Source organism: Enhydra lutris, unplaced genomic scaffold (genome assembly GCF_002288905.1).
Source record: "Enhydra lutris kenyoni isolate GAN:26980312 unplaced genomic scaffold, ASM228890v2 scaffoldscaffold5, whole genome shotgun sequence".
NCBI lineage: Eukaryota > Metazoa > Chordata > Mammalia > Carnivora > Mustelidae > Enhydra > Enhydra lutris.
Window position 1 is genome coordinate 51,172,744 of NW_019154089.1, and position 14,150 is coordinate 51,186,893.

At 38.2% G+C, this 14,150-nt stretch overlaps 1 protein-coding gene across 1 annotated transcript in view; it reads right to left on the reverse strand.

Annotated features, from left to right (window-relative positions):
• LOC111141169 (sperm flagellar 2) overlaps nucleotides 1-14,150 on the reverse strand; it is a 178,375-nt gene that overhangs the window by 76,013 nt on the left and 88,212 nt on the right. The window contains exons 15-19 of the mRNA XM_022493539.1: nucleotides 10,976-11,079; nucleotides 9,415-9,671; nucleotides 5,543-5,651; nucleotides 4,313-4,470; nucleotides 1,394-1,534 (exon numbers count right to left, since the gene is read on the reverse strand). Of these exons, the coding sequence (XP_022349247.1) occupies nucleotides 1,394-1,534; nucleotides 4,313-4,470; nucleotides 5,543-5,651; nucleotides 9,415-9,671; nucleotides 10,976-11,079 (769 nt within the window). The remainder of the gene's footprint in view (nucleotides 1-1,393; nucleotides 1,535-4,312; nucleotides 4,471-5,542; nucleotides 5,652-9,414; nucleotides 9,672-10,975; nucleotides 11,080-14,150) is intronic.

Genomic DNA, 14,150 nt, shown 5'->3' on the forward strand with positions numbered 1-14,150 from the left:
GGCAGATACTTAAGCGACTGAGCCACCCAGTCGCTCAAGAATACAAATTTAAAATCACAAACAAACTTCAGAAACTTAAAGACTGAACTGTGTTATAACCAGGAACGCGAGAGATTGGTTTTGGGGAATGGCTCAGGTACACAGGTCCTCCAGATTGCCACCAGACAGAGGGGGAGGGAGGTCATGGTAGGACAGCAAGGTCAGAGTTTAAAAGACTATATTGGATGAGTCTAGGCTTACTCGAGTCACTGTGAAAACTGTTCTCCCCAATTCTAAACAGCATTTTAAAGATTTCTATTTTTCCTCCAGACCTCTGAATTTTTTTTAATTCCTAATGAGGTAGTGGGAAAAGGGCGTATATATTTAATTCATGGTTTTGTGCTTTTATTGTTCATATGATAAAAAAACATTTCTTTAGAATTTGTGTGTTTTGCCTTTAGTCAAACCCCATTTTATTGGAATACAATGGTCTTTAATAGAACATGATATATGTTACTTAGGTCTTCAAATTTATTTGTTTAATATAAATAAATTCAATTAAAAATTCACATCCATCTCAAATGTCCATGAAGCACAAAGATTCTGGAATTTGAAAATACGATGCTGACACAAGATCAAAGATTCCTGGGTAGACTTGTGGTAATGCACAGCCAGCTACTTACAAAGCTAAAACCAGACACGAGAACCATATTTGCTTCCTATACATAGCACCAGATTGATACTAACATGCTACCAGTATCGGGCACTGCAACAACTGAGCACTTCACTTTGGTCATTACGTTTATTGTCTACCCCTTAAGTTAATGGTCCTTCATGGTTAAGGGTGTAGAAAGAACTTAAGCTAAAAAGTACTCCCTACACAAACTCTTTAAGTGTATATACTATAAATTACAACCATATACATTTCCCTGAGATTCCAGGTGCTCATTTCTATCCTTTTATTATCACATGTACTCACACAGATAATGAAGTTACATATGAATTCTAGACCCTGATGAAGGCTGTTGATTTGTTCCTTTATTCTTGTGAACAACTGGTTTTACTACCTCTCATTTTCTGAACATGTTCTCGCTCTACAAAAGCATCAGTCTACAGTTCCACAGACAGACGTCTGTCCTTTTGAGCTGCTCTAAGTTCCTTCTGGTTATTCTCTGTGCCCTTCCTGTTCTAATCTGTGGCCTTATTCGAATCAGAAGAACTGGGTATGAGGACTCCATGTTCCCTCCACGCTCTTAGCTACTAAGGACTTTTCCACTTCCATCTGAGCACGTAACGTGGTTTCATACAATTGAGGTTGCTCTAAGTCTGAATCTAAGTAAGTGCAATTTAGAATTATTTTCTAAGTGAAGATAAGAAACTGGCAAACAGGATTATAAATTATTCTGTCAATCACCTGGTGGTGGTTTTCCTTTCTCAGGAGGAGTTTTTGAAGGGGTTTCCTTCTCTTTTTCTGGCTCAGGAGGAGAAGGGGGAGGCTCAGCCAACGGAACTTCTTCTTTTTTCTCAGCTTCCTTTTCTTCTAATTTCTTTTTAACTTCAAATAGATAATAAGATTGGACCCTTATTAGAGACTCTAGACACCTATTTTTTTACTTGAACCAAGATAAGCCTAAATTAATATAAAATTGCCCATACTCATTTAAGTTTAAATACCAGTTTTAAGGCTCTCCCTTAAATCATCCAGTCCTTAAAGCTAGGATTTGAAGACTTCCCTGGTTAGAAATATTGTCTTCTTCAGCGATGACGATGATGATGACTACGATGTGTGCACGTGTGTGTAGCTGGTAAAAAGTCTTGTTGACATGGATGCCAAGTGTAAAAGTGACAAGCTAGCTGTAGCTAAGGTAGTGGAATAGGAAAATAAAGGATTACTTCAAAATTAACAGTGGAAAACCAAGGTGAAGAATGCATGAAGAGAAGGTGAAAAAAATTGACAGAAGCCTTGGGGGTGGGAGGGAAACAGAAGGGGAAAGAACTGTGCCTTCCAGACTTCTGGGGCGTAAAAGCATGCAAAGTACATAGAAGCGTGCTTAGTACTCAAGTCTTCTTAGCAATTCTTTAACTCAAGCAGCAACTATGGATTGGACTTGAACTGTTTCTGAAGGAAAGGAAGGGTCCTAACAATGAGGTAAGACTCCCACCACTTACAGCTGATAAGTAGTAAAAACAAGAGTAGGCCCAATTCTGGTCGCCAGAGATAGGTCAGTGAAACAGAAGAGAAAAATCGGTGCCCTCTGAAGCTTACATTTTAGTGGTGGTTGGTAAACCATAAACATGCTGAGTAAGTTCATTTATAGAAGGGGTGGTGGTAAGTGCTATGGAGAAAATAAACAGAAAGGAGTAAAGAAGATCAGCAGTGCTGGGGGGCAGCTTCTGAAGTTTTAAATGGAGGGCTGAGTAGGATAGAGGAGCCGGTCAGCCTGAGGACCTGAAGGAGCAGAACACGGCTGGTTCGTGCTTTTCTAGGCTCTTCTTGCTGGTTTGGCCCTTTGCCTCTCACCATTCAGGTTCACCCTTCCTGTCGCGACCTCCCTGGCTGCCCTGGCCTCCCCAGCCTTCCCAGCCCTCCTCGCTGGACATGGCCACAACGTCACTGACTGCACCACAGGCAATGCATACCCTCACTCCTGTGTGGCTACTTTTTTTATACCTATTCCCTTTGCCCTTAGATTATTCCTTTCAATTCAGCAAGCAAGGAGGCTTTATTCTATTAGATGTTTTTTCAAAGTGGAAAGTAAGGTGTTTTTTTTTTCTGATTATAAAAGTAATACAGAAATATTGTTTGCAAAAGTCCAAAACAATTTAGACAAATAAGCGGAAAGGGAAATTGCCTGTAGTGTCTCTGACCCAGTCTTCCTCCACCATAAGTACCATCTGGACCGCCAGATTCTTTCCTATGCATATATATTTAGTACAGAGACATACTTTTTAAAAACATACATTTTAAAAACAAAACCAGGACTGTTTTATATATAACCAGCTTTTCCCTACTTAAAAGTATACAAGGGTCATGTTTTACCTCAATGTATACAGAAATACCACATCCTTTTATTTTTTATTTTTTTTTAATTTTCTTAACTTAATCAGGACATTTAATTCAGAGTATTGGGCTAGGTCAATGGTTTTAATGATAAAATATTTGTTAAAATGATTAACCCATAGGAATGTAAATCTTAAATAAGTGGCAGTTGTTAATGTAGTCAGTGATTAGAACGTAAAATCTTCAGGAAGATGTTGAAGTGAGTCTGACAAATGGCAACAACAATCCGATTCTAACCTGTAGATGTTTGAAGCTACAGCTTAGAATTGTGGTGCTTTTGCCTTCCGACCAAGACTCTAGGATCACTGTGGGTGGTTTCCTCTAGCCTCCAGCCTAATTTCTGTCAAATAACATATTAAGCTGCTTAAATAATATATGGATTGGTATTTGTTTTGTCTGAGAGCTTCACATGGGTGGTTATTGGGAGGAGACATCTGGACATGGGAGCTTGTCTTCCTAAGCATACGCTCCTGGAACCTCATGGTATTTATGGCTTACACCTATGTGCTATTTTGGGGTCAGTTAATTGATACATTATAGTGGTTAGGTCATGAATATAGTGATAGGAGATAGCAGGCTATCAAGGCAGTTTTAGAATCCTTGTGGTGTTACTAACTTTGACTTTTTTATTATGCCAAGAAGCTGCAGTTGTCAATACAATTAGCAGTGACCGATAAATAAAAGGAAAGATTTATTTTTCATATCATTTTGCAAAGGTAAATTTCTCCACTGAAATCTGGCCTTAGCAGTGTATTAGCCCAAGATCCGTTTCAATAATAAATATCAATAATACTATGAAAAGCTAGTGGGCAATTGTTATTGGTTGAATGAAGAAGGAAAGAGGTCAGGATGGTTTAATGTGATGAGATGTATTCCAGAAGAAGGCTCATAAAATAAGTAGTTAATAATCAATGAACTCACGCCACATCAAGATTTGGGGGAAATAAACTGTCTAGGATTTCATCCCAAAGGAGGGTTAACTCCTAAGTTTAATACTGAAATCTTCACTCTTTTCTATAACATCCTTAATCTATTGTTTTTCCTCATGAAAAATACTTTCAGTTTTCATTTTGATTAAATTAAAATACAGAAAAATCTCTTATTTAGAAATCTCTGCAGCAGAGAGCTAAATTCAGGAGGAGAAGATACTTGTAGGTAGTATAACCCAAATAAAATAGAGAACTTGGCAATCGCATGTTCATTTTTTCCTAAACTCATTAAAACCACACATTTTAGTTACATAAGTTCAAAATTATAAAGAAATGTTATTACCTTTATTCTCTTTTTTTGTCATTTCAGTCGTAAACATTTCTTTTACTTTGTGACATAAAGCCTCTTTATCTACTTCAGCATTGATTTTTATCAAAATATTTTCTGGCTCTGTAAACCATTGCTCCAATAATGGCCAGTTGTCCAAGAAGCCTATAATCCTGCAAAAATATTGTATAATAACATATACCAATTAAAATATTTGAGTAACATTAGGTATAATTAACTTGGCATTCATAATGAAAATATGAGCTGCCAATGTAGTTAAACTGAAAAAGGAAGTCTAAAAAATATACAGGCAATGAATTATTATTTATTTTGAAGAAGAAATTATTTAATACCATCAGGCCATATTTTTTTGAGATGTGTGAGGATAAAAGAAGATTTGAAAAGGCCACCGTTTTAGGAAACCTTCAGTGTAAGTTTGGTTCACTAAGTGGAAATCTACAGGAAGATCGCCTGCACTCACTGTAGAATTAACTCTGAGCACACACTTCTCATGGTAGCTACAGCCTAAGCTATAGCCTGAGGTCATCTGTTTTTCTCTTACAGACAGAAATCAAAGAAATCTTTGCGTAAATGTGAATAGCTCAGCCTTACTTGCTTGACTCAAAAATAATCTTGGGATGATTCCTGAAACTGTCTTATCTTCCTTATGGATAGATAAACTTAACTGTAGTTAGTTAGCTAATTAATATAGATAATTACTTGTCTCTGGCCCACCTCCTAGTTTTAGACTTCTCCAGGTTTCATAAAATTGTCTAAGTTTTCTCTTCCAATGAATAAACTGTGCACAACCAAGAGAAGGGTGTTTTTGTTTTGGGGGGAATTTTTTCTTTTGTTTTTTTTGTATAACATCATTTTAGTAATGGAAGTTGTTTTAAACTATACTCCGGTCGGATGCCTAGCTCTTTGAAATATCATGATCTTCACTGGCATTTGCTGAATGAGGGCTAAATTAGGATCCCATGTAATGAACCATAAAGGGAAGTGTTACCTGATTTAATTCTTCCATTCCCAGTCCATGATGATTTGTGCTCTGAATACAGAAGCTAGCATATAAATTTTTCACTCAACATCAAAACTTTTTAGCTTTGTTTTACTTGTAAAAGGCTGAATGCTAGAAAATACATCTTTTTTTTTTCCCCAAGATCTGATGATTCCAAAGTGACTGATGGTCAGTCTGTTCAAAGGGCAAGAAGTAAGAAGCAGGACAGTGAGTTTTAGACTAACCTATGCTGAATCTGGTCTCTTAAATTCTGGTCCTCATCCATAGCTTGGTTTTCAGGAGTGACATGTTGAGTGATGGCTCCATGAGAAGTTTCACTTGGAAATCCTTCAGCTATGATATAAAAATTATTTAATTAGATAATTTGCTAAACCAAAGTTGCAATAGCACTGCTAAAATTTACTGATGCCAGACAACCAATTGATATGATCCTGCCATTGTTCTAATATTCACTAAATATTAGCAACATGTTGAAAGCATACAGTTTCGGAATCAGATTCAAATTTTCCTTGGCAACTGAAGAAAATGACATGCTATACAACATTAAAGAGGAGCTGTAGTTTCAATGCATAGGATCTCAGAATTGACTCTGAAGAGGTGAGAATGAAAAGTGGTGTGTCATGATGAATAACAAACTAGGAAATAATGAGAAAATCAACACTATGGTATAAAGACTAAGAATGAAATAACAGGGCAGCCATAAAGTCAAACATATGTAAAAATTATTTGTTGATAGTATATTACATTCCAATAAAGCAAATTACCTTTCTTTCTAGACTCTGTGCTATTTCCTTATAAGGCAGACCTAAAGAAACCGACCACAAGAGACCAAAAACAAAAACATCTTCAACAGCTCTGATTGAATCCTATTCAGGATTGAATGGTACAAAGTCCAGAAAACTCATGAACTTAGAATAAATGGAAAATCATAAAGAAGGAAGAGGGCCTTGAACTAGATTAAAAGGAATTCAGTCAATGCAAGGGAACACTGAAGGGTGATCTAATCGTGTTCAGGAAAATGGAGGACCCTCACAGGATACAGAGATCAGTTTGTCTCCATTTACATTTAGGATTGAAAAAGATGAAGTGATTTGCAATACAGAATAATGCTTTTAAGTTATTTATAAAACCCAAAGATAAGTGAGGTCTGTGATGGGTGCTGTGGGAGCTCTTCTCAGGAGGTGCTATCCTGCAACATCTCATGGTCACTATCTCATATTTGTCATGGACTTCAGCACTTCAGTCAGCTTGCCTCTCTCCCCAACTCCACCCTGGCACTGGTCCCTTCCCCTTCTCTCCACTTGTGGCACTCTCTCTCCAAGACCATGTCCACATCCTGAATTTTGTGATCACTTTGAATGGCTCCATCTCTGCAATCTTAATGACCTACAGTCCTACTATTTGTCTTTCTTGCACTCCCATGTAGCTGATGACTCTTTCCAACATCACTCAGTTCCTACATCCTTTCTTCCAAATTTACCAGCATTATCTTGGCTTTTTATTTTCTAGCAAACCTGAGTTACATGGTTGAACACTTCACCTTCTCTTCTTCATCTGACAATTTCAACTTGTGTCCATCAGCTACACCAGCCTTAGCTGATATTTATCTCTCTTTCCAAGTCTACACTTGTACTGGTAGGCATCTTTGAAGGAAAATATGCCATTTCATGACTTGTAACCTCACTAATTCCTTGGCTCAAAAATCAGCTGAGTAGATAGATAAATAGTAGATAGATAAATAAGAGATAGATATATAGGTAGATAAACAGATAGCTAGACAGATAGATAGGTAATCTGAGATAAGCTTCTCGAGAGTTATCTTCACTCATGCTCTCCACCTCCTCACCTCCCATTCATGCCTCAGTCCACCCAAGACCATCCTTCCTGTTCCCCTACTCCATTGAAATAGCTCTTGTTCTAGTCACCAAAACATCAAGGTCAATGGACATGTTTCAGTCCTTATCTTACTTGATTTCTCTGTTGTATTTATAAGTAAAATTTGGCACACAATTCTTAAATACTTTTACACATATTATCTTATTTTCACAACATAACTTGAAAAGCAACATTATGATTCTGTAATGGGCCTCAAATTGCACAGCTCATAAATGACAAAGAAGGGATTTGATTCCAGTCAATCTGACTCTAGGCTCTGGACTTTTTTTTTTTTTTCTGGACTTCTTTTTAATGTTTAAACTGTTTGTTGAACTATACCCTCTGAAAAGAATGAATATATGAATATATAGCTCAATGACCTCACAAACTGAAGAGAGCATCCAGTTCAATGAATAAACATTATCAGCCCTGGAAACCTCTCCCATTTCTTCTCAGTTAGTGTTAGAGAAGTTACCCATACAGAGCCTACGCCCAAAACCTCTCTATACCTCTCTCTATATTACGAACACTGCTGCTCCCTCTCAGGCTGGCCAAAGGACTAAGGCACTGGCTAAAAACCCAGACATCCAATTTGTCTCCCATTCTGACACAGCCTTGTGCTCCTAGACTGCCTGTTCTCTCTCCATGCGTCTCCCTGGTTTCCAGCCTATTGCCTTTGAGTCTGGTCCCTTCCTCTCTGCCCCAGCCTTGACTAGCCTGATGTTCAGCCTTTGATCCCACTGGGTTTTGGCTGTAGAGTGCTTCCTTGTGACACCATTCTTTAGGCTTCTCCACAGCTTGTTGTACCCAAACCTAGAGACTGGGCTCCCACACCCCAGCCTGAGCCTTAGGACCCCAGCCTTTACTATTCCGGGATGGGAATAGTATGACTTGATTTTGAAATTCTGTCCTTTCTTGGTTTATGAGATATAACTTCCCTGGCTGGGGGCTGAGTTAATCACCAGTGGACAATTATTTAATCAATCATGCTTTTTAGAGCCTCCACAAAAGCTCTAAACCAAGGGCTTTAGAGAGCTTCTGTGATAGTGAACACATCCACATGCCAGGAGGATAGTGTAACCCGAACTCCATGGGGACCAAATCTCCTGAGCTTGAGAGTCTTCCAGACCTTGCACTGTATTCCTCTTCATATGGCTGTTCATTTGAATCCTTTATGATATCCTTTATAATAAATCAGTAACAGTAAGAGTGCTAAGAGTTTTATGAGCCATTAAAGAAAATTCAAACCTGAGGAAGAGTCACGGAAACTGGCAATTTGTAGCCAAGTTAGAAGTGTGGGTAACCTGGGGAATCTACTACTTGAAATTGCATGTAAAGTTGGGGGCAGCCTTGTGGGGCTGAGGCCTTAACCTATAGAGTCTGCCCTAACTCCCAGTAGTTAGTGCCAGAATGGAATTAAACTGTAGAATACCCAGTTGGTCTCTCCAAGAACTGGAGAATTGGGTTGTGTAGGAAACCCACACATTTGGTGTCAGAAGTGTTTTGGGTAAAGAAAGTTTTCCTTTAATATCTCTAACAATACAATGAGGCATTTTATTATATAGATTGTGAAACTTGGGTTTAGAATCACAAAGTAACTTTTCCAAGGTCAAACATCTCATAACTTGGAAAGACAAAGCTCAAGAAGTGCTTTTCCCATAAGTATTTAATTTGTGGAATAAAGTAATACTTTCATTTCAATGCCAAAAAGTAGTTAAATAAACTGTGAGTGTTGGAAAGACTGTTCAACTCCACCATGTGAGGATTTCAGTCAACTGATACTTGTTCCTCTGACTTCACACATAATCTCAAGGAAGGAGGTTACCAGACCCTTGCTTGCAGAACAGATATGGTTTATGACCTTCATTAGGGTGACCCACCAAGGTCTACTAGACAGCCACAAGAAGCTCCTCCATGCATGCAAATCTCAAAAAGGGCGTCCCTGTGCCAGGGGAGCTGCCAAGTTGAGGGAAGGGTTCAGTGAGATGCATGCAGGTAGCATAGAATTCTCTGCTAGTTCTCTGCAGTGCTGAACGCCACTAGTTAAAGCAAGAGGAAATGTGCTCTGCTAGATAATTCTGTGGAAATCTGAAATGGATTCTTTATTACCACTTATAATTGTAAGTGGGAGTATTCGCTGATTCAGTCAAAGAAGGAATGAACAAAGAGCTCTGAAATATAAAAAAGAAGATTGAAAGAAAGGAAAAAGTGTCCAGCTTACTCATTGTGTCATTCATGCGATCCAGCGAGGAATTATCTGAAATATCTAATAACATGACAAAATCAAGTGCAGAAGGGGGAGAAGGCACTTCTTTGGAGGCTGTAGGGTCAATAGCCAATGTGGATATCTGTGCTTTCTTTTCCTCCAGTTCTAGGACCTCTCTGTTGCAGCCCGTGAGAGCTTCCTCCAGAAGCTTTGCTTGGTTTAACGTCATTGGAAAACCATCTAAGACCCATCCTTGATCCACAGGTATCTCACTAAATGGAAAATGGACACGGCATTAACATTTTGATAGATACAAACACTTTGGAAGTAACAATACAACAAATTTTGCCTTTACCTTTCCTTTAACTCCACGGTAACCTCCTTCCACACAAATATTATTACTTTACTGCTAAAATTAGGCCTATTAATGTACCCTAATCACTCCTTTGCTTAAAATCTTTCTGTAGGTCCCTGCTCCCTCCTAATCTATTCCAGAGGCCATAAAATGGTATTTAGAACTAACTGGCCACAACTTTCTTCCCTATAGTGTCTTATCTCTCCCATTCTTGAACCATTTACTTCAAACAAACTGATCTCACTGTAGGAGAATGTGTTGCATTTTCTAGCCTGTGTTCATAGGCAGTTCCTCCTTTAAACCTGTTTCTCATCTACACATAGTGGGACAACATACCTCACAGGGCGGTTATAAGGATAAACTGAAATGATTCATTTTAAAAACCCAGCATCAAGCTTAGCACACCGTGGATAATCACATTGCCAATCTGGAGAGTTCCTCTTACTCCCCACAAACCAGCATGGAGCCAGAAATGCCTAATCTGAACTCCCCTGGTTCTCATTCACTTTGCTCTACAATTAATAATTACTGTATTTCTTGAATGAGAAATATTCAAATAAGTCTTCCTTATCTCAATTAGATAATAAGTTGCTGGAGCGTGAGGAGTATTTTTTGGGTTTTTGCTTTCAGAGCAGCATCCTCCATAGAGAATAAGAGCTCCAAGAATTATTATTTTAGGTCTCTAAGTTGAAAAAGGGTATGAAAAGGGAAAAAACTTCAATTCTGCTCTTCTAAATCCCTAATTATGCAAAACTGAGATTCTGATTTTTGCATTAAAAGTTATGACTTCATTTCTTTTTCTGTTAGAACTCACATAGTAAACAATATAATCTCCTTCTCTCTAGGGCAACCTCTCTTCTCTCATTGCCTTCCTATCCGGCACTGACCAGCCTTTGGATCCCTGGGTTCACTTCCTCCTCCTGAAAAGTTAAACAAGGAAGGGCACTGGCCTGTGACCAGACAGTTAGGGTCCCTCTGCTCTATAATGTTTCCCTTGGCTTTTCCAAGTATCTAACTTCTCCTTGAATTCCCTGCAGGGAATAGAACCTGACCTGTATTCACATCTGCCTGAGAGAAGTCAAGACTGGTCAAGTGGGGGAAGTGAAATATAAGCATGTAAATCACAAAACATATCTTAAAAATAAAAAAAGATTTTTATACATTATTCTTTTTCTACTTCTATCTGATAAAGAATATATTAGTAGATTAAAAAATACATACTTAATAGCATTTACCAAGATGTTAATTAGCAACATGTCAGAAATGCTCTTTCCTTTCTTCAGCAACTTTTCTGATTTTGCACCAAGCCGAGCACGCACAGTCAGCTGTGAAAATAAACAATGAATGGTAGAGTACAGCTAATTTAAAAGTCAGAATCTGATACTTGGGGGAAAAAGTTAAATGGGCATGCTCCCTGGTGAAGACACTGATTGTCTGGCACAATTCTGGAGTCAGCCAAGCATTAGGGGAAATGTGTACGTAGATTTTGAGGCTCCTCTGTTGTGGTTCCCTCCTTTCCAAGATCTTCCTCTCATGTTTCAGCTGCTCTGACATCCCCAACCTTCATTTTCTAATACCTTCAATTGAAACTATGGAAATTTCTGCTTGAGTTCTATGCTACACAGATGTGGCATGTCTCTGGGATAACCTGTACCTGCATAGCTCTTGCCCGGGGAAGTTCCCTTCATTGAATGATCCAATTTCATGCAATTTCTGCTGGTTTATGCTGCTTGTCTGTCTGCCTCTTTGCTTTTTATGATTTTCTTTTGGCCTTCAAATAATTTGCTTTTCTATCGTGTCCAGCATTTATAATGTTATCTGTAGAAGGGCTGGTCCAATAGAGCTGCTCTATCAACAGGAAATTCCCTGGAGCTTATTCTTAAATCACCCACTAGTGAGTATTTTGTAAGCCAAATGATATTAGATCTCTACTCAAAACCCTGTAATGGGGACGCCTGGGTGGCTCAGTTGGTTAAGCAGCTGCCTTCGGCTCAGGTCATGATCCCAGCGTCCTGGGATCGAGTCCCACATCGGACTCCTTGCTCATCGGGGAGCCTGCTTCTCCCTCTGCCTCTGCCTGCCATTCTGTCTGCCTGTGCTCTCTCTCTCTCCCTCTCTCTCTGACAAATAAAGAAAATCTTAAAAAAACAAAAAAACAAAAAAACAAACAAAAAAAAACCTGTAATGTTTCCCTGTTTACTTCAAATGTCCTAATCATGCCTATAAGGCTGACCTGATCTTTTCCCTTCCTGCTCATCTCTCTACCTCATTCATGCCATACTATTATCCACCTCACTGGCCAGGCATCTTCCTGCCTCATGGCTGCCACCCAGCTATTTCACTGCCTGAAACGCTGCCACAGACATATGTGGCAGCTTCTCTCAAACTTCTTTCAATCTTGTTAAACCTCACTTTCTCAAGGAGGCCTACTTCACTTAATACAGTAATCTTCCCTCTTTCCCCACCTCCCTGGCCTTGGCCTGTGCTTCTTACCCCTTACTGCACTCTACATTTTCTTTCCTCCTGGTTCATTAACATCTAATGCATCATATAATTCATTTACTGCACTTATGGTTTGTTATCTGTCTCTTTCTATTAGAGTGTAAATTCCTTAAGGTCCAGGAACCCTGTCATTTCTGTTCACTGATATATTCCAGATAATTATAATAGTGCACACACAAAAAAGTGAGCGCTTTTGAATTGAATATGGAATTTGGAGGATTTGTAACTCAATAAAGGCATTTATAAAAAATATGCTTAATCCTTCTGCTAATTTCTATTAATTGTATTTGTAAATATATGGAGTTAAATTATAAATTCCCCTTTATCACTTTCTCTAAGCCCATTTCCCTCCCCAATGGCTATCATATTTATAGTTTGGTATATCCTTCCCAAATTTTTCTATCTTTAAGTAGTCCTGAAATCTAAAATATTTGAAATCTAAAATTGTTTTCTAGGGGTGCCTGTATGGCTCAGTCAAATAAGCGTCCAACTCTTGATTTTAGCTCGGATCATGATCTCTGGGTCATGAGATTGAGCTCCAAGTTGAGGTCTCTGCTGGGCGTGGAGCCTACTTAAGATTCCTTCTCTCCCAACAGGAATGCTCTTACATTGCTGGTGGGAAAGCAAACTGGAGCAGCCACTCTGGAAAACAGTTTGGAAGTTCCTCAAAAAATTAAAAAATAGACATACCTTACGACCCAGCAATTGCACTACTAGGTATTTATCCAAAGGATACAAATATAGTGATTCAAAGGGGCACATGCACCCAATGTCCACAATAGCCAAGATATGGAAAGAACCCAGATGTCCACTGACAGATGAATGGATAAAGAAGATGTGGTATACAGAGGATATTAAGCTAAGTGAAATACGTCAGAGAAAGAAAAATAGCAAATGATTTCACTCATATGTGAAATTTAAAAAACAAAATAGATGAATATATGGGAAGGGAAGGAAAAATAAAATAGATGAAAACAGAGAGGGAAGCAAACTGTAAGAGATTCTTAACTATAGGAAACAAACAGGGTTACTGGAGGGGTGGCCAATGGGGGGATGGGGTAACTGGGTAATGGGCATTAAGGAGGGCACTTAATGGGACACCTGGGTGACTCAACCAGTTAAGCATCTGCCTTCGACTCAGGTCATGATCCCAGGATCCTGGGATTGAGTTCTGCATCGGCTCCTTGCTCAGCAGGGAGTTTGCTTCTCCCTCTGCCTGCCTCTCCCCCTGTGTGTACTCTCTCTTTTTCTCTGACAAATAAATAAATAAAATCTTTTTTAGAAAAAAAGGAGGGCAATTGAAGTAATGAGCACTGGGTGTTGTATGCACCTGATGAATCACTAAATTCTACCTCTGAAACTAATAATACACTATACGTTAATTAAATTGAAATTAAATTTAAAAATTTTAAAAGATATTAGTTGGAAAAAAACAAAAAGATTCTCCCTCTCCCTCACCTTCTGCCCTGGCTCTCCTCTAAAAAATAAAATAAAAACAATAAAATTGTTTCTCAAGGTGAAATGCATAATAAAGGTAATTAAATGTAATAAAAATAAAGCAGATAAAATCTCACTTGATTAATCAGGACATTCTATTTGATGACTAAAAGATGTCTCCATATACAGAAAAGCAACAATATACGAGGAAATATTAGTTTCCATTAGAAGTAATAGTCAGTGAATTATAAATATTTCTTCCAGAGATTACTACAAAATTCTGTAGAGTCAGCACTAAGTCTAAGAAGAAATTCTGGAAAAAATTATTTAAAGGTAAAGAGAGTAGGAAAGGAAATAAAAGTAATAAATTAAGTGGTAAAGAAAAATACATAAATATAAACTTGACATAAGACTAACTTTTTTTTTTAAGATTTTATTTGTTTGATAGTGAGAAAGA